Source organism: Mercenaria mercenaria, unplaced genomic scaffold (genome assembly GCF_021730395.1).
Source record: "Mercenaria mercenaria strain notata unplaced genomic scaffold, MADL_Memer_1 contig_2836, whole genome shotgun sequence".
NCBI classification, from domain to species: Eukaryota; Metazoa; Mollusca; class Bivalvia; order Venerida; family Veneridae; genus Mercenaria; species Mercenaria mercenaria.
In genome coordinates this window covers 15,031-34,670 of record NW_026460919.1, presented here as the reverse complement: position 1 = coordinate 34,670, position 19,640 = coordinate 15,031, and the positions used below count along the sequence as shown (strand labels likewise).

General features: G+C 34.7%; 1 protein-coding gene across 12 annotated transcripts in view; it reads left to right on the top strand.

Moving 5' to 3' along the window:
• The window catches only part of LOC123544852 (TNF receptor-associated factor 2-like), a 46,757-nt gene extending 32,322 nt beyond the window's left edge, over positions 1-14,435 (top strand). For all 12 annotated transcript variants that reach the window (XM_045330936.2, XM_045331006.2, XM_045330968.2 and 9 more), the window contains 3 exons: positions 5,392-5,469; positions 10,091-10,159; positions 10,790-14,435. In XM_045330936.2, the coding sequence (XP_045186871.2) occupies positions 5,392-5,469; positions 10,091-10,159; positions 10,790-11,827 (1,185 nt within the window). In that variant the 3' untranslated portion in view covers positions 11,828-14,435. The remainder of the gene's footprint in view (positions 1-5,391; positions 5,470-10,090; positions 10,160-10,789) is intronic.
• Positions 14,436-19,640: the final 5,205 nt, after the last annotated feature.

The window sequence follows — 19,640 nt, the reverse complement described above, 5'->3', positions numbered from 1 at the left end:
ATGTGTCCAAAATGGGTCTTAACTTGTTCTGAAATTCTACAAAAATATTAACGTACTTTACTCACTCTTTGTCGTTCAAATATGATTTAGGTCTGTGCACTGACTGTACACATAAAGTTTACGTCTGACGATAAGAAGTTCTGAATGGTTTTCTTTTCCCTTTTAATATACACTGAATGCACATTCATCTGAAAATATAAAATTAACAAGATACTTAATAATCGTTAACTTCATAATTTGCTTCTTTTCCACATAAAATTTCTGAATAGTATCGTTGTAAGGGAAGTTTCGTGTTTTACGTTGTTTTTATTTTGTCTTGTTTAGTTCCTTTTCTTCGGAAAACCAAAACTGATTTTTTCGCCATTTCTTTTTTTTCGCCATTTCTTTCTTTTTTGTTAGGGTTGGGGTGGGGGAACTCAGCTCATCGCTAATCAAAATAGTACGCCAAAACTGTAAAGAAAATAAAAACAACAATACTCGATGCTGAAACAAAAACATCAAAACTGTCTGAAAAATGACAAAGTTATGACAGTTTTTGTGCTCTAATGCTGGTTTTCGTACCTTGGTTTGAAGTAAGCATCAATGATTGTTACTAATGGCAATGTTTGGTAATTGAATATTGTTATTTTAGGAGAAAATAATCCCAGTTCGATATAAAATGACGTGATTTTCCCAACTGGAATCGACCTGGCCCCATTCCCCAAAACAGCGAGAAAGAATACTGCAAACTTCTTAAAATAGCTATTAATATTATAAAGTTCGGATTCAGAAGATTTGTCTTACACAATAACTGGAGGAACAACATTGTTATTGATTTTTTTTGTACTTTAATACATGTTAGGTGGTCGAAATTACACGTACTACTGACTACAATAGTATTCAAGATGACTGCGCCCCTCGCGATGCCTGCGGCATCATCGAGATGCCTGCGGCACTGGACTGAAAAGTCGGCAGAACGAAGGGATATGCCTTTTCCTTGACATGTATTTTATCTCAATCGATCAGATATCATGTCTTTTTAGCTCATCTGATTTTTTGAAAAAAAATGATGAGTTATTGTCATCACTTGAGCGGTTGTCGGCGTCGGCGTCGGCGTCGGCGTCTGCGTCGGCGTTGCCTGGTTAAGTTTTATGTTTAGGTCAGCTTTTCTCCTAAACTATCAAAGCTATTGCTTTGAAACTTGGAATACTTGTTCACCATCATAAGCTGACCCTGTATAGCAAGAAACATAACTCCATCTTGATTTTTGCAAGATTTATGGCCCCTTTTGTACTTAGAAAATATCAGATTTCTTGGTTAAGTTTTATGTTTAGGTCAACTTTTCTCCTAAACTATCAAAGCTATTGATTTGAAACTTGGAATACTTGTTCACCATCATAAGCAGACCCTGTACATTAAGAAACATAACTCCATCTTGCTTTTTGCAAGAATTATTGCCCCTTTTGGACTTAGAAAATCAGTTTTCTTGGTTAAGTTTTATGTTTAGGTCAGCTTTTCTCCTAAACTGTCAAAGCTATTGCTTTAAAACTTGCAACACTTGTTCACCATCATAAGTTGACCCTGTACAGCAAGAGACATAACTCCATCCTGCTTTTTGCAAGATTTATGGCCCTTTTTGGACTTAGAAAATGTCAGATTTCTTGGTTAAGTTTTATGTTTAGGTCAACTTTTTCTCTTAAACTATCAAAGCTATTGCTTTGAAACTTTCAACACTTGTTCACCATCATAAGCTGACCCTGTACAGCAAGCAACATAACTCCATCCTGCTTTTTGCAATAATTATTGCCCCTTTTGGACTTAGAAAATCATTTTCTTGGTTGAGTATTATGTTTAAGTCAACTTTTCTCATAAACTATCAAAGCTATTGCTTTAAAACTTGCAACAGTTTTTCACCATCATAAGTAGACACTGAACATCAAGAAACATAACTCTATCCTGCTTTTTGCAAGAATGATGGCCCTTTTTAGACTTAGAAAATCATGGGTAGGACAATATTTCTATTACACAAAAAAAAATCAGATGAGCGTCAGCACCCGCAAGGCGGTGCTCTTGTTATAATATACTACAGAAATGCATCATTCCTTTTTCTGCAGGATGTGAAATGACTCGGAATATTCACTGCTTTTGTAATTTTCACGTTACTGTATCCGATAAAAAACACGCGCAAAATAACAATATTACACTTTTCTTCACAAACTGGGCATGGATTTGTCGGCAAGACATAACTACATCCCGCTGCATTCCCCGATTTCTAAAATGTGTTTACTGTAACAAGACAATAACCAAAAACATTCAATTTTACTCACCGTGCTCGTTATTTTTGTAAGCATCCTGCGCAATGCCTGCGCCGTCGGAAGCGCGATGCCTTCATTTCAGCGCGGCACATTTTGTGCCGCAGGCAACGTTTCATACCCGTGAATTTGCATGTACCTGCAAATATATTCTCATTGACAGTAGGATGTATTCTTTTCAAATAAGCAACGAAAAAATGTTGATTATGCTTCCTGAAGCAAATTACGATAGTTGGTATGGGGAAGTAGGGAAATCCTATATTAGATTATTTCCCTAACATGAAGTTTTATCTATTGACTAAGATTGCACTATTCTTATAACCGCCTTTAAAACTTGTTTGTTTTTTGAACGGTTTTCGTTTATTAATTACTGACACGCAAAAGAATGTGTTGATATACTGTGATGTGAGACACCTGACAAGGGTTGGCTTATCAGGCAAAATCACCTGACAAAGATAAGATAATTCCACAAAATCGTCTGACAAAAGTTAGATAATCGAGCAAAAACTTCAAATTAAGTTAAAGCGCTATTGATGCCCGGATTGTATGCAGTTACTCAAATAATAGTCGAAATGCATGTTACAGAAGTAATTATTCATTTTGCTGGGCCATTCTTTAGTATTTTTTGTAAGCTGTATATATGCGCACATTTCTTTAAGATAATGGCTTAGTAGAAAAGTATGCATTGAGCATACAGTTCAGGAAACGAATAAAACAAATCCGATATCATACTTGTTGTACACTACATCCTTCTATATCTTTGCAATATGTCTCATGATAAAAATAATATTGTATTTATGACATATCCTACATGTTTAGAATGATCAATATGTTTTAAATATCATATTCAAGTTTCATAAGTTGCTAACTCTTGTTCATCTTTTTATTTTTAGCTCACCTGAGCAATGCTCAGGTGAGTTTTTCTGATCGCTCGATGTCCGGCGTCTGTCGTCCGTCGTCTGTCGTCTGTCGTCTGTCAACATTTAGCTTGTGTATGCGATAGAGGCTGTATTTTTCAATTAATCTTCATGAATATTGGTCAGAATGATAATCTTGATAAAATCTAGGCCAAGTTCGAAAATGGGTCATCTCGGGTCAAAAACTAGGTCACTAGGTCAAATCAAAGAAAAACCTTGTGTATGCGATAGAGGCTGTATTTTTCATTTAATCTTCATGAATATTGGTCAGAATGATAACTTTGATGAAATCTAGGCCGAATTCGAAAATGGGTCATCTCGGGTCAAAAACTAGGTCACTAGGTCAAATCAAAGAAAAACCTTGTGTATGCGATAGAGGCGGTATTTTTCAAATAATCTTCATGAATATTGGTCAGAATGATAATCTTGATGAAATCTAAGCCGAGTTCGAAAATGGGTCATCTGGGGTCAAAAACTAGGTCACTAGGTCAAATCAAAGAAAAACCTTGTGTATGGGATAGAGGCTGTATTTTTCATTTAATCTTCATGAATATTGGTCAGAATGATAACCTTGATGAAATCTAGGCCGAGTTCGAAAATGGGTCATCTCGGGTCAAAAACTAGGTCACTAGGTCAAATCAAAGAAAAACCTTGTGTATGCAATAGAGGCGGTATTTTTCAATTAATCTTCATGAATATTGGTCAGAATGATAATCTTGATGAAATCTAAGCTGAGTTCGAAAGTGGGTCATCTCGGGTCAAAAACTAGGTCACTACGTCAAATCAAAGAAAAACCTTGTGTATGCCTTAGAGGCTGTATTTTTCAATTCTTCTTCATGAGTATTGGTCAGAATGATAACCTTGATGAAATCTAGGCCGAGTTCGAAAATGGGTCATCTTGGGTCAAAAACTAGGTCACTAGGTCAAATCAAAGAAAAACCTTGTGTATGCGATAGAGGCTGTATTTTTCAATTGATCTTCATGAATTTTGGTCAGAATGATTGCCTTGATGAAATCTAGGCCGAGTTCGAAAATGGGTCATCTCGGGTCAAAAACTAGGTCACTAGGTCAAATCAAAGAAAAACCTTGTGTATGCGATAAAGGCGGTATTTTTCAATTGATCTTCATGAATTTTGGTCAGAATGATTACCTTGATGAAATCTAGGCCGAGTTCGAAAATGGGTCATCTGGGGTCAAAAACTAGGTCACTAGGTCATATCACGTAAAAACCTTGTGTATGTGATAGAGGCTGCATTTTTCAATTGATCTTCATGAATTTTGGTCAGAATGATTACCTTGATGAAATTTAGACCAAATTCGAAAATGGGTCATTTGGGTCAAAAACTAGGCCACTAGGTCAAATCAAAGAAAAACCTTGTGTATGCAATAGAGGCGGTATTTTTCAACTGATCTTCATGAAATTTAGCCAGAATGATTGCCTTGATAAAGTCTAGGCCGAGTTCGAAATTGGGTCATCTGGGGTCAAAAACTAGGTCACTAGGTCAAATCAAAGAAAAACATTGTGTATGCAATAGAGGATGTATTTTTCAATTGATCTTCATGAAATTTGGTTAGAGTGATTGCCTTGATGAAATCTAGGTCGATTTTGAATATGGGTTATCTGAGGTCAAAAACTAGGTCACTAGTTGAAATTAAAGAAAAATCTTGTGTATGCGATAGAGACTGTTTTTTTCAATTGATTTTTATGAAATTTGGTCAGGTTGATTGCCTTAATGAAATCTAGGTCGAATTTGAATATGGGTCATCTGAGGTCAAAAACCAGGTCACTTGGTCAAATCAAAGAAAAAACTTCTGTATGTGATAGAGGCTGTATTTTTCAGTTGATCTTCATGAATTTTGGTCAGAATGATTGCCTTGATAAAATCTAGGTCGATTTTGAACATGGGTCATCTAGGGTCAAAAACTAGGTCATATCTAAGAAAATGCTTGTTTTATCGCAAGAGACCAATTTTTTGGTCCAATCTTAATGAAAATTGGTCAGAATATTTGTTTCCATGAAATCACTAGGTCAAACATGTTTTACACTGTTATGGAGTGTTTCTTAGGTGAGCGACCTAGGGCCATCTTGGCCCTCTTGTTTAATAGTGCAGCACATGCTTTTTCGCATAGTGTTTCCACTTTCAATTCCATTGTTTCATTTAATCTTAAATGCAATACTTCAGTTACATTTGGAACAAGAATGTCCGAAGGCATCCGTGACGTGTGATCAATGCGGAAAGCAGGGAATACTAAGAGAAATGGTGAGTTTGATATGTCTCTCAAAACTGATATCCGACATCTTGTTAATTGGAAATCAAACGTTTTCAAAATATCTCGTGGGCCTCCGTGGCCGAGTGATTAAGGTCGCTGACTTCAAATCACTTGCACCTCATCGATGTGGGTTCGAGCCTCACTCGGGGCGTTGAATTCTTCATGTGAGGAAGCCATCCAGCTGATTTACGGAAGGTCGGTGGTTCTACCCACAATTGAGAAATAATGCACGGAGGGGTACCTGGGGTCTTCTTCCACCATTAAAGTTGGTGGAAAGTCGCCATATCGTATGTCGGAGCCACGTTAAATGCAACCAAAAAGAAAAAAATATCTCGAAAAGTTCTGAATATGTCACGAAAATAAATTTGAAGGGTATTTTCCATTGCAAAATTTCTGCCATTTTTGACATGAATATTTGTGATAAAATTGATATAAAACTTCAAGGATATTTTAGTTAGCATATGCGCAACATTTCACAATACATTTTTCTAAAATTCAGAAAACAATCGTCTCAGAAATTGTGATTTTCAGGGAAAAATCAATTTTGGCCATGAAATTGAAGATAATATAAAACTTCAAGGATATTTTAGTTAGCATATACGCAACATTTCGCAGTAAATTCTTCTAAAATTAAAAAAAAAACACACAAAAAATCGTATCAGAAGTTGTGATTTTCAGGTGAAAATTAATTAATTTTGGCCATGAAATTGAAGATTCAACAATTTCCTACCACAAACCTCGTATTTTACACTTTGATCTTCAAAACATAAAACAACAATTCAGGAAAAAAGCATGTTATTGGTTATGTGGATCAAACAGTAATATTTCATTAAGGTACTTCCGCCATCTTGAATTTAGAGTGACCTTCATTTGAGGTGTGAAAATATTGTGAACAAAAGCTTTCAAATGCAGCTGTTCCAGAGTACAAAACAGCTCAGTTTGCAAGATCTGAAGTAAAAGTAGCTGTATAAAAAGTAATAATAAAATTTGGAAATAAACAAAGAAGATATTTTACCTGTATTTTTCCAAATTTTTGGTTAGATTTATAAATCCTTTCAAAATACTTTATTAAAAATTCATGAATGGCAAAAGTTAGTTCAAAGTATCAATTAGTGCATAGGAGAATTGTCTTACCGAATAGAACTAAACTTAGTACAAAATCTGTTTTCAAATCTGACCACCTCATGTATTAAAACAAAAATAAATCTGTACATATTGCTATTTTCAGCATACATAAAAGTAGTGCAATGTGCGGACAATGATTTTTCTATATATGGTGTACCAAACTGCCTAAAATTGTAAGAGAAGTTTCAGACTTAATGTGAACAAGATTTGCAGCGATCCAAAATTCTTTTCAAGGATTGTGCAAGTATAAGAAAATTTTAATTTACTATTGTGGACTTTATGTACTAACGCGCTGCTTATCTCACGGACAATTTGGTGGAAATGGAATTTTCGGCACTTCCTGCGCTAACTACCGAAATTACTTAACGTAACTTTCTCACACATACGTGATTGTATATTTATAAGTTATAAAAACAATCGAAATATTTGCGTTATCACGATATATGCAAATATTTTAGACAATCTTAAAACATTTGGCCACAGTATTTCCGCATACTGGTCGGGGACAAGTTCGATGTGTATAATGATTCCTTAGAGGTTTCATGCGTCGTAAACTTGCCAATTTTGATCTTTCGACTTTTTATACAATATGAGAATTTATGCAGCATGTAATAAATCGCAGAAAAAAAATGTGCAACAAAATATGTTAGGAGGTATTATAATTTGTATACAATTGTAGATAACCTGATGATTTGTCGCACTTTCATAGATTTAAACAGATATTCTTGCATAAAAACTACTTTTTTCACTGGATCCGCCCATGTATTAACGGGAGAAAAATCGTGTGCAAACAAGGCAATTCACGTGCTTTTAATACCCGATTTTTATTTTTAAAAATGCTTTCCCAGGGACGTATATGTAATTCTGCGCAGATTGACATCTAGTATCTACGTCTTTTTTCTTTCATAAAAACCTCTACTTGAAGCATTAAATATGCAGTCTAAACCATAGAATGATTTACTGTATCAGTGAGTTGAGTAACTAACGAATACGCTAAACTCCCATTTTAACTCTGCGTCAATTCAGATTTTGTAGACAACCGTGAATTTTAAAGAATTGCGTGTTTACCTGTACGATTCTTTGTTTTTAGGTATTATATTTATGATTTTGATATGTATCAATCAGTATGTTTTTATCTAATTTCTCGAAGAAATTATATAAACAGCTTGGAAACATGACACTACGTTCGTACTCATCCGTACTCCAATTAACTCGAATGTAAAGTTATTATTCTTGAAGTTGTGATCGAGTCCACCAAATTGTGAACTGATATGAAAAATTATCGGTAATTTTATATTGTAATAATGAGAGATAAAAAAATCGCTTAAAAACCTTCAGGATGTGCTTTTGATAGTGATGTTTATTTCTGAGCCCTGGATACGGATATTTAAAACATGTTTACCGTTTCCGAGAACAACTGGAATGGTAAGTAAAAATGTACCGGAATCGTCAAGTCATCACATATGAAAACAATACATAAATCGTCGTGAAATATATTTTTATGCAAGAATAGCGACCTTCGGTCTCGGTCACAAACAATCCCGCGGGCTTCTGCAGACGTTACTACACACACAAAAAAGCGTGTATTATCCCTACAATAAATGTGTATTGAAATTCCGGCATAGAAATGGACACTAACTTTACATTAGTGGTCACTGCGGTGTTGACAGCGGAAGCAGCGGTCCAGTACTAAGACTGTCTACAAAACCAAGGATAACGAGTTCTTTATCTGAAAATTACGAACATTGGGATCAGTGTTCAGTACACACCTGGAAATAACAGACTTGCTATTTGCCGAGTGCACACTTGTTTTCTATCATCGTTAATATAAAGTAAACTAGTAAATATTCGAACATATGCATAATCTCATAAACACTTCTTTATTGTATGTTCTCTGAAATTAACAAATAACTGGCTCAGCTGAGACACCATACTTTAAAGTAAATTCAGTTTATTCACCACGAGGTTCAAAATGCACGGGAGTCTCGTGATAGTACATGCCTTTATTTCACATGGTTGAAGTGTAAACAAATAGTTAAATTTGCTTCGTTTTATTTCTCACAGAAAAGATCGGACGGTTTTTTTATATTGGAATAATCATAGAACATATATGCATTTAAAGTTGAAAGTTGATTGTTTTATACAGGACGTAAAACTGAAACAAGTAAGCACTTTTACTTTTCCAGCAATGTTCCTCAGGTGAACTTTGACATTGTTTACAAAGAGAAATCAGTTTTGTGTCATCTTGAAATGCGTTGTTCGGCTGAAACGTAAAGTTCCCGGAAAAGTTCTAAAATGGCTTATTTGGAGGATTTTTGTTTTATTTATAAATTCAACACAATGTGCAATATTTCCAGTTTTTGAAAATGATTGAAATCGAACTTGTTTTTAGAAAAAGTCCCGATCTTTCATCAATATTTTGTCAGCGGATGCTTACAAATTTTAAGTGAAACGGCTTTCTTGTCCAAAAGAGGTGTGTAAAGCGAAAAACTATCATTACACATTGCGTTTATTCTTTAAATGTAAAGGATCGGTAACAAATTAAGGAGATCGGACAGTGCAAAACTATACTAAATGGATATCTCTAACCATTGATAAGGAGGCATATATATTTCAGTAAGGAAATCTGAGGTAAAAGAACAATCATATATTTTATGTCTTGAAATGAACATGGCGGCGAAATATTTTAGAAAAACTGTGCACGTGTTTTGCGCATTAGAATGTTTAACGACATTTTCTTCAGAAAATAGCGCTCGTGTGCACTATTTTGGCATTTCTTTGATTTGAAAATAAATATTTTATAGCAATTTAGGATGCATACGATACTAAAATTTTGCACCAAAAATGTTCACTCATTTTCTTCCAAAGCACTGTGGATATAGGGTTCAACGTAACTTTCATACTCGCAAGTTTACCTACAGATATATCTTTTCAAGTTTTATCATATATTTTTTGTGTCCTTGCATTTCGAAAGCTGTTTCGAGGATTCTGATTTTTCACATGAATTTCTAATTTCAATTTGCGGAAGTACCTTAAGTACAAGTATATTTTTATACCTCGGCTTAAATTCAAGTCACTTTAAGATATAGAAGCAATGAAATGTTTATTATGTGTACTAAAATTTCATTTTTTTTTTCAGTGTCGTTTTCATAGCTGCATTTTTAGTAGTTATATAAGGTATAATAACTGTTGAAATTACGCATTTATAAACCGCAGACTACAATATGGGGTTTGAGCTTTAGAATGAACATTTGTTTCCGCAATATAGCGAATACACATCTTAATTCCAGACTTAGTGGGGCATTGATGATCTCATAGCTAGGAATTTGTTTATTTAAAATATCCGTAAAGTAGGTTTAAAGAGGTTTAGTCTTTGTGCTTAAGGCCGAGAGAGAAATTTGCAACATTTATAAATGTACAAATTATTGAGACACACAGGTTATTGTTTTAACTTTAAATTAATGGTTGAATTCAAATCTATTTTAGCTTGATGCTCACCAGCGATCACCGGAGTGCCGAAGTCAACCCATCCAGTGTCCCGTAGGATGCGGATTGGTAAGACGTTTTTCCGAGTTGATTCCTTGAACCAGTATTTCCTTAGACAGACTTTTGTACCTTCTAAATATTTTTGTATATGATTGATACAAATTAAAAAAAAAAAAAGACTTCGAAGTTGCATGATGCTAATAAGGAATGAAAGGCAGCAAGCTTTTTTATATAAGAAAAATAGATATTCCTGAGCATAAACTATTTTCAAGTCCTCTTATCCTCCACTGAGCGTTGGGGCGGTATTTGCGTTTTTAGTCCATCAGTAATCGTTTTATGTCCTGCATATCTCAAAAGTGTTCAACACAGAGTCATCAAACGTAAAAGGATAGTTTTTAACACTTGGATTTCGTTTGAGGACACATAAAGACCAGAGTTATGGCTTGAATTCTTGAATTCGACCTATAGTCGTGGAAAATAGGTACTTAGTATGTGGAGAGTATGTTTCTCAAAATGCATTTGTCGAGTTATTAAACCTAGAGATGATATTCAGCATGTGAAGCTGGGCAGTAGGGGTTAATTTGCGATTTACCCTACCATATTGTTTTAAACTTTGTTTTGTTGTTACCTTATATTGTTTATCGATAGGTTATAAAGTCATTTTTTTCAGTGCTGATTTTGTTTTATGTTTTAAATTAGATTGATAGGAAAAGCTTTCACGACCATTTCCACGCAAAGAAACACAATGTCTGGATGGTAAACGTATTGGACGAGATTCGACAGAAAATGTCTACCCTTCAGACTACACCTAGCAGCGTAAATGAACTAGACGGAAAGATTAGGGAGACAAACGACAAAATTTCAGCTTTAGAGCGACAGCTTGCAGAAGTTATAAGCCGTCAGAGTGAAGCCGGAAGTGTTACAGGGCTTCAAGGGGTTGGCAATATTGACACAAAAATCAGACAAGCTATTGAATTGCAGCTGCAGTCAGTTAATGAAAGATTAGATGTAAAAACGGGAACGTTTGAGGGGATTGCTAGTGCACTGCACAGAGAGCTGGAAAAAACAATCACAGCTGTAGAGAAACTCGAAAGGCACAGACGGGAAATGGAAACGCAAATAGAGCAGAACCAAAATAAAATTCGATCCCTTGAAAGAAGTCTAGCACTAAAGGACATGACGATGGCAGAATTAGAACTTAAAGCACAATCGATGGAAGCCGCAAGCTATGACGGTACATTCATGTGGAGAGTGCATGACTTCAATAAGAAGCACCAGGATGCCCTACATGGACGAACCATCAGCATCTACTCACCACCATTTTACACTACCCGTAGAGGATACAAGATGTGTGCTAGACTCTATCCAAATGGTGACGGTATGGGAAAAGGTTCTCATCTGTCCTTGTTTTTCGTGGTCATGAGGGGCAACTATGATGCACTTTTAAAGTGGCCGTTTAGTCAACGGGTGACCTTCTGTATGATTAACCAAACTGGCGGTGAACACGTGATTGACTCATTTAGACCAGACCCACAAAGCTCGTCATTCAAGAGACCGACATCTGATATGAACATAGCGTCAGGATGCCCGCTGTTTATCCGGTTAGAGATGCTTCAGAATCCTAACCATGGTTTTCTGAAGGACGATACATTATTCCTCAAAATAGCTGTTGATACAAGTGATCTTACTGACCCAGTTTCAAATTTCGAAGACAGAATTAAACCAGTTCAGGCTTAGAAATGTTTGCTTCTCTCATTTTGGCGGGCAGTGTCACTTTGCTTTAAGTCATTAAGATATCGTCTCAAAAACACAATAGACTGACAGCCTTACAGGATTGTGTAGGATTACATTTTATCAACTTTATTACTGTAGACAGACAAATGATTCATAATATTCGAACTTGACTTTGATTCAACTCAGTCGATTTTTAATAACAACTCGTCTGTTTTGTTTGGCTTTTGATTTTTATGAAGCGAAAACGATATGAGAACAGATACACAACTAACTTCAGATATTTACAAGTAATTGAGTGCTTGGGACGTTACCTTTCCTGAACAGACACAATCAAGTCGGGTCCGACTGACAGTGAGACTGCCAGCAAATTTAATAACAGATTTTTTGCATAGCATGTTAGAACTGAGAAGCAAACATTTTTGACCTGATGCTTTCAAATCAGTAATGTAATTAGAATATATAAAGATAAGCACAGCTAAATCGGTACACGACATGTTACTAACTGGAGAGAAAAAAAAAACATGACTTATTCGTAGCAGTTTTCACTAAAAGGAATAACATCATACAATTAGACGTTACAAAACGACACAAAACAATACTATGTCCATCTGTCCCACGATTAGTTATTTCTTAGAATATTACATGAACATGTATCAAATAACAATTGTAAATACGTGTAATGGGAACCAGAGGTGATTTGTATAGTCCGCCGGAAATACATTCAGGTAAGTATGCTATTATCGTTTTTATCACATCAGAATATTACTTACAAACAGTTAAATGATTTTTTAAAAATAAGTTCAGTCACATTTTCGTTTCATTTCATTAAATTACCTACATTCAAACCCCGACAACAATAACTTTGGATGCAAAAGAATGGCTATGATTTATACTTTTTTGAGACGTTTCGGCCGCTGGTAACATAATACTAGTATTATTTTCTAAAATATATAGGCTTAGTATTTTAACTTGCAAGATTAAATAATAACCGTTAACAGGACAGTATGCTGTGATTAGAGGTGACATGAAGCACGAACAACAGCATATGCATGTATCGTGAGGAGCTTTGAGATATTACATCATGTATTTTTATAACTGAAAATACGCAACATCTGGACTCGTCATACATTTATCGACTGACTTTTCCGTTTGTAAGTTAAATTGGGTGTCTTATTTCAAGTTTGAAGGATCAGATTAGGGCAGATTCACAACTAATATTCTATACTGGAAAAAAAATTAAGAATACACATTTAGCATGTAAGTAATATGCACTAATGCATGGTATAGCTTAAACAATGGTATTGTAAATAGGCCAATTCGCAGTGTCCGCTGTAATTTTGTTCTACTATAAAAATCTTTCGCTGGTTGCGGATCTTTATCCTACGCGAGGGTAACTGTTTAGGCGGTAACGAGGCTTCTCCCGACTTACCGCCTAAACCGTTAACCCGACTGCTGGATATTCCCATCTTTACCGGCTGCCAGTGATTGATGCTTTTCTTCTTGGACGCCTTATTCTTCAATTTGTAGAAGATATAAAGAAAACAGTTTTTTCTTTTAGGCGCCATTTTGTTATAGTAGCGTATGAATTTATGCATTCATTCATAAATTATTCATAAATTACACCCAGGGGTGTAAGATGTGTTTTTCTAGCACCGCAAAAGCACGGAAAAATCCTGTCCGGCATACAAGAAAAATGTATCGATTTTTGTACAGATTTCTGTTTGTTACAAAGATTATATGCCCGTTTTAAAAATGGGACGTATGATTCTGATTTAACATTTGTTTGGTCGTCCCCGTGGTGCAATACCTCGTTTAAAGTATCTGAAACTTGGAGCGTATATTGTTCCACTTAGCGAAACTCTTGTATTTGAATTTATCGCTGTTCGTATGCATCAAAGCAGAAGAACAATTATCTCCTATTTATACGATGATTTGTTTTTAATTATAATATTGTTGTTTTGAATTCTACTATTATTATATATTTTGAATTATGTCATGCATTCATAAGTTCTTTTTATCCTCTACGTTTTCAGAGTAGATATTTTTCATGCCTGTTGTTTTAGTGATATGTTGCTAGAGAAATTTGATTACTCTTATGTTTGGATAAAAGTAAAACTGTAAGTTTATTGGAAATAAAATCTGTAAAAAGATCCTTTGGAAGCATAGAAAGCAACCAAGCATAATAATGGCAAGCTTGGTTTGATTGAGTCTGTTCATGAGAGGTAGTGGCAAGTGCAACACCTCTCACGCCCCCTAGCACCGGCAGCGGAACTCTACTACCAATGAACATTGAGTGGACTCCATGATCTCAAAGGACCACTTGAATTCAGGAAAATTTTGTTACTGAATACAGGGAAAACGTTTTTTCATGTTTTAAGTTAGATCTCTTAAGTTCGAATATTATGAATCATTTTGTCTGCCTTTAATACCTGATTTCGTAGTTACATTTTCCTGAATACATTCCAGTTTTGACACGCTATAGCTAAAATGAGAGAAGCAAACATCTCAAACTTTGAACTTTATTTTATTTATACGTTTATTTTTGTTAGTGGGAGTAACTTGTTTGTTAACCTATAGATTAGCCCGGGTTTTATTCTGAAAACGTAGAGGATAAAAAAGATAGAATATGCTTATGTCGATAATTTTCTATTGATAGATTAATTTGTATATTAATTTTTTTATGCATATGAAACTATTTTGTGTTGAATAAATAGTTAAGTACGTTTTGTTAGTGGTATTCCTTTTATCCGCCATTTGAATTTTTTTCTCAAGTGGTAATGTTTGAGGTGATGTAATTGCAATGTAAGTTGTGGTACTAAATCTGTCATTACAGATCATTCTATCAACTTACGTATATAGAAAATTTCCATATTGTGTTTTGTTTTATGTGCTTCCCCAAAAGAGGTGATTTTAATGTATTAATTTATCAAAATTAAAGTATTTGTTTACGTGGTAACTAAATATTGCTCTATTATAGAAAGTATGTTGTAAATAACATTGCTTAAATGTAGTCGTTGCCGAAATCTAAAAATTTAAATCCTTAAAATGTCTTGTATCCATTTTAGGATGCATCTGCCCGATTTATCATAGTTTCAAGTTTCAACTTTATTCATTTTCATCCAGAAAGTCAGAGACTTATGTGACAATACAGAAATAGATATAGATATGAAAAGTTGTATTAAAAGTATATATTCTAATGACATATGAAAATTATATATTCTAATGACATATGAAAATTCATTTTCAATATATTGTGTTTGTTTTATTCATTATATTTTTACAGGTACGTTTCAATAGTTTGAAAATATGTATTTATTAAAAACGTCTTGCCATCCTTCAATGGATGTTAGAAATACATACCGCTTTATGATCTGGAAAGACTATACTTTGTACACGAACGCCTTCGTGGTTTAGGTTCCTGCGCGTCTGAACCTGAACCATAACTCAAGCGGCAAACACTTGAAGGCCTTCATTATTTGTTAAATCTACACTGCAACAAACACGTTTCTTATGTCGGTTGACAAGACTTGGCTGACACTGTGTTCCTTTATTTGTATGTTTGCTTTGTGTTGTGTGGTGTGCGTGTGTTGGTCGTGTGCGCGTTTAGGGAGGTTGTGTTTTTAGAACGTAGCTTTCCCTGTTGGATATTCTTGTTGTGTTCTTTTACCAAGGAACACGTAAATTTTATAATGGCGAAAAGATAGTTATCTGACGTGTTCTTAAAACGAATGAATTAGTATATTGACATTACATTATACAAGTAATTAGAAATAATAAATATTTGCAGACCAATACACTATTTTTAATAATATGAATATCTGCTATTAAACACAGTTTAAATACTTTTTTATGTGGTTAATTAAAAGCATTAACATGCTTAAAGGGATTCGGTCATTTCACATTACATTAAGTATTCCAAAGTTAACTTTTCAATTTTTCAAAACAGGGTCTTTGAAACTTCTGTTTGTCAAAATTTTTTTCTCAAAAACAACAAAAAAAAACAACATTGGATAGGAAAACTTTTAAACACGACAGTAACCTCATGTGCAGCAGCATTTTTAGCTCGACTATTCACAGAATAGTGAGCTATTGGACTACCCATGCGTCCGCGTCCGATTTGGTTAGGGTTTTGTATGTAAGCTGGTATCTCAGTAACCACTTGTGGGAATGGATTGAAACTTCACACACTTATTCACTGTGAAAAAACTGCCCTCCATTGCACAGGTTCCATAACTCTGTTTTGCTTTTTACCAATTAGCCCCTTTTTCGACTTAGAAATTCTTGGTCAAGGTTTTGTATGTAAGCTGGTATCTCAGTAACCACTTGTAGGAACGAATTGAAACTTCTCACACTTATTCACTGTGATAAACTGACCTATATTACACAGGTTCCATAACTCTATTTTGCTTTTTTACAAAATTATGTCCCCTTTTCGACTTAGAAATTCTTGGTTAAGGTTTTGTATGTAAGCTGGTATCTCAGTAACGACTTGTGGGAATGGATTGAAACTTCACACACTTATTCACTGTGATAAACTGACCTACATTGCACAGGTTCCGTAACTCTGTTTTTACTTTTTTATGAAATTATGCCCCCTTTTCGACTTAGAAATTCTTGGTTAAGGTTAGTATGTAAGCTGGTATCTCAGTACACACTAATTGGAATGGTTTTGAAACTTCACACACTTGTTCACTGTCATGATCTGACATGCACTGTGTAGGTCCCATAACTCTACTCCGCAATTTTTTTCAAAATTATGCCTTTTTTTCGACTTAGCAGTTTTTAGTTAAGTTTTTGTATGTAAGCTGGTATTTCATTATCCACTTATGGGAAAGGATGAAAATTTCACCCCTTTGTTCACTTTATGAGCTGAAAAGCATTGTGAAGGTTCCAAAACCCCAAATTTTCCCAATTTTACAAAATTATGCCCCTTTTTCGACTTTTGTATTATTCAATTGACAAGGCTGTTGAATAGTCGGGCGTTGCTGTCCTCCGACAGCTCTTGTTATACAAATGTTGATCAGATGTTGCGAAAGCTTATTATCTGAACTATAAAACAATGGTTTAATTGATTACCGGGGACGCCTAGAAAACCCTAGATGCGGTTACTGGACGATTAGAGCGTAGGCTAGGCGTCCGGTTACCTGAGGGCAAAACTCTTTCATAAGAAAATGTGTTAAATTGTCATAGAATACATTATATTCTGCATAATCATTATATCTTAGCAGAATTAGACGGATTTACATGTTACATATGCATACGAAAAATTTAATTATTTGAAATATTTATTCAAAAAAATGTTTTTGTCTGTTTGATGTTTTTTCTTGATCTATGGCTTTATCCGAATTTTCACGTTTTAAAAATTTTACGTGCTACGTTTTAGTGTGAAGTATTTGTATTTCACGTTTACTAGATACTAATCACAGTAATGTATTTTTAATAGTTTACTGGGGATTTTTCCGTAGCTTTGGCCCAGCAAACTGATGTTGGATATTGTCCAGCCATATTGAGAAACGGTTGACCGGGATTTATATAATGAGTCGTGTAAAAATTCAAAATACTTCACACTACAACGTATTACCTGACGGCTAACTCTTTCATAAGGAAAATGTGTTAAATTGTCATATTATTCATATTCTCCTTATGGAAAATAAATACATATTGTACATTATATTTTGTCGTAACTTATCTTTTAGTAGTCAGAAAAATGCGTTTTCTAAAACCTTTTTAAAAATTAAATGTTAATAAACTGTTTATTTGTTGCTTCCTTAATATTTGGGGTAATCTTTGCATGATCATAATGGGAACTGTTCCACAAACTTTGTACAATCTTTTTACACTATGATCGTCCTGAGCTTCTGGACGGTAAGAAAATACTTTAAGCGATAATGGAAGAAGTTGCAAATTTTAAGAAAATATTTTTCGAACTACATAACCCATTTAAAGCAAATATATTACGTTAGTTAGAAGGAAAGGATTTTAAACGAAGTATTATTTTTTTTTTTTTAACTGATGGTTATCCGTGTGAAAATGAGACTATTCGTAGCAGTCGATAATATTTTGTAATTTTCAAAACACCTTGCGTGCATATGTCAGGCAGTTTTGACAAAGCTGACATTTGGTTTAAAATAGATATTTGATTTTCCAGCAGTGGTCAAGAAATGATCAAAAAATGATTTACAGTGGACTGTATGTAATTTTTGCGTGGTTACACTGGTATTAACCCCATTGGACTTATGACAAATCCATGTATGACTATGTTAGATTGATGTTTCATAAAAGGAAAAAAAGTTTGTGATTTGATTGACAACAAAAACACGGTTTTTCTTTTTTAAAGTAGCTGGGTGACGTTGCTGATTCACTTTAGTACGTTAGTCTAATTTAAACATATATTCTGTTCAAGTTAGAATTTTTTATACTACATTTATATAGCGCCCATTTCATAATAAAAACGTCCAAAGGGGCTTTACATAGTACTAACACTGCAGTATCCATTGGTTCCGAACGTTTAAAACTGTTCAAGGTAATGCTTGTTATTTGCAGTTTTCATAAAATACTTATATTCAACAATTTTACCCGAGTTCACAAGTAATTTGTACGACCCTTTTATGTAAGAGATAAACGAATTTCGTAACATTTTCCTAATGATTCGTAAGAACGTCTTGCGAACAAGTTTTGTGTTCTTTCAGTGCCCGTCGTCCACTGTTGGATGGTTTGGTCTTCCTTGTCATCTTATACAAACATGGACGAATGTATAAGAATAGGTTAAGTTCTTGTCAACAGTTATGGTCCATAATTAATCAAAAACCATATCATGGTGGATTTTACTCTTGTTAAGTCTCTGGGAGTCTCTTATGTCACCTATCCTAATCAAGGGTTTGACAGACTACGCAGTTCCCGAAAAGAAAGGCTTTGTTGCGTACATGTAGTTCACTGGGCCAGGTTGTGTTATCTTTTGCCTGGTCCGTATAATATGCAAGTGTTGAGTACACTGATTTATTAATCACCTGTCGCCCAAATGGTGGGGGGTTTTAGGAATGGCCTGTCCGTCCGTAACAATTGTGTTCGGGTCCATATAACTTAAAATCCTGAAGGATTTTCATGAAACCTGGATCAAATGATCACCTCGTCGAGACGAATTGCAGAACTCATGAGTCAGTCTTGTCGGCTCAAGGGCAAAGGTTCGAACATCCCTTTTGGTCCGCTCTGTTATCACCAAAAGCCTTTGAAGGATTTCATGAGACTTTGGTCAAATGATCACCTCAACAAGACGATATACAGAGCTTGTGAAACAACCATGTCGTCTCAAAGGGCAAGATCACAACTCAATGTCGAAGGATTGAGCCTTTTCATTTGTGTCCTCTCTGTAATCCCTTGAAGTTTTTTTATGAAAGTTGGGTCCCAAAAGATTACCTCATCAAGACGATGTGCAGAACTCATGAGTTTAAGTCATGTCGGCTCAAGGTGAAGGTCACAACGCAAGGGCAAATATAAATTTACGTCAATGCTTCCACCCAAAACCATCAACCCCTTTTACTATCCATAACAGCGGGAGGAAAATAGCTGTCTTTCAGACTGCCTTGTTATTTTTGTGATGCTTCAAGCAAATTTAAAACCTTTTTTCAGGTTTTGTGAAGTTTTCTTAATCATGTTAAAGGTGTATAAAATTTCATTCTAGCGTTGTGTGTTTTAACAGAGGCAAGCATATTAGTATTTATCATCGACTACAAAGTGACAAGCGATATGACACTCGAGTAAATTTGGTATATGTAAAAATTTTTTATATGTTTAAAAAATACAGACCAAAGCAGCTTTA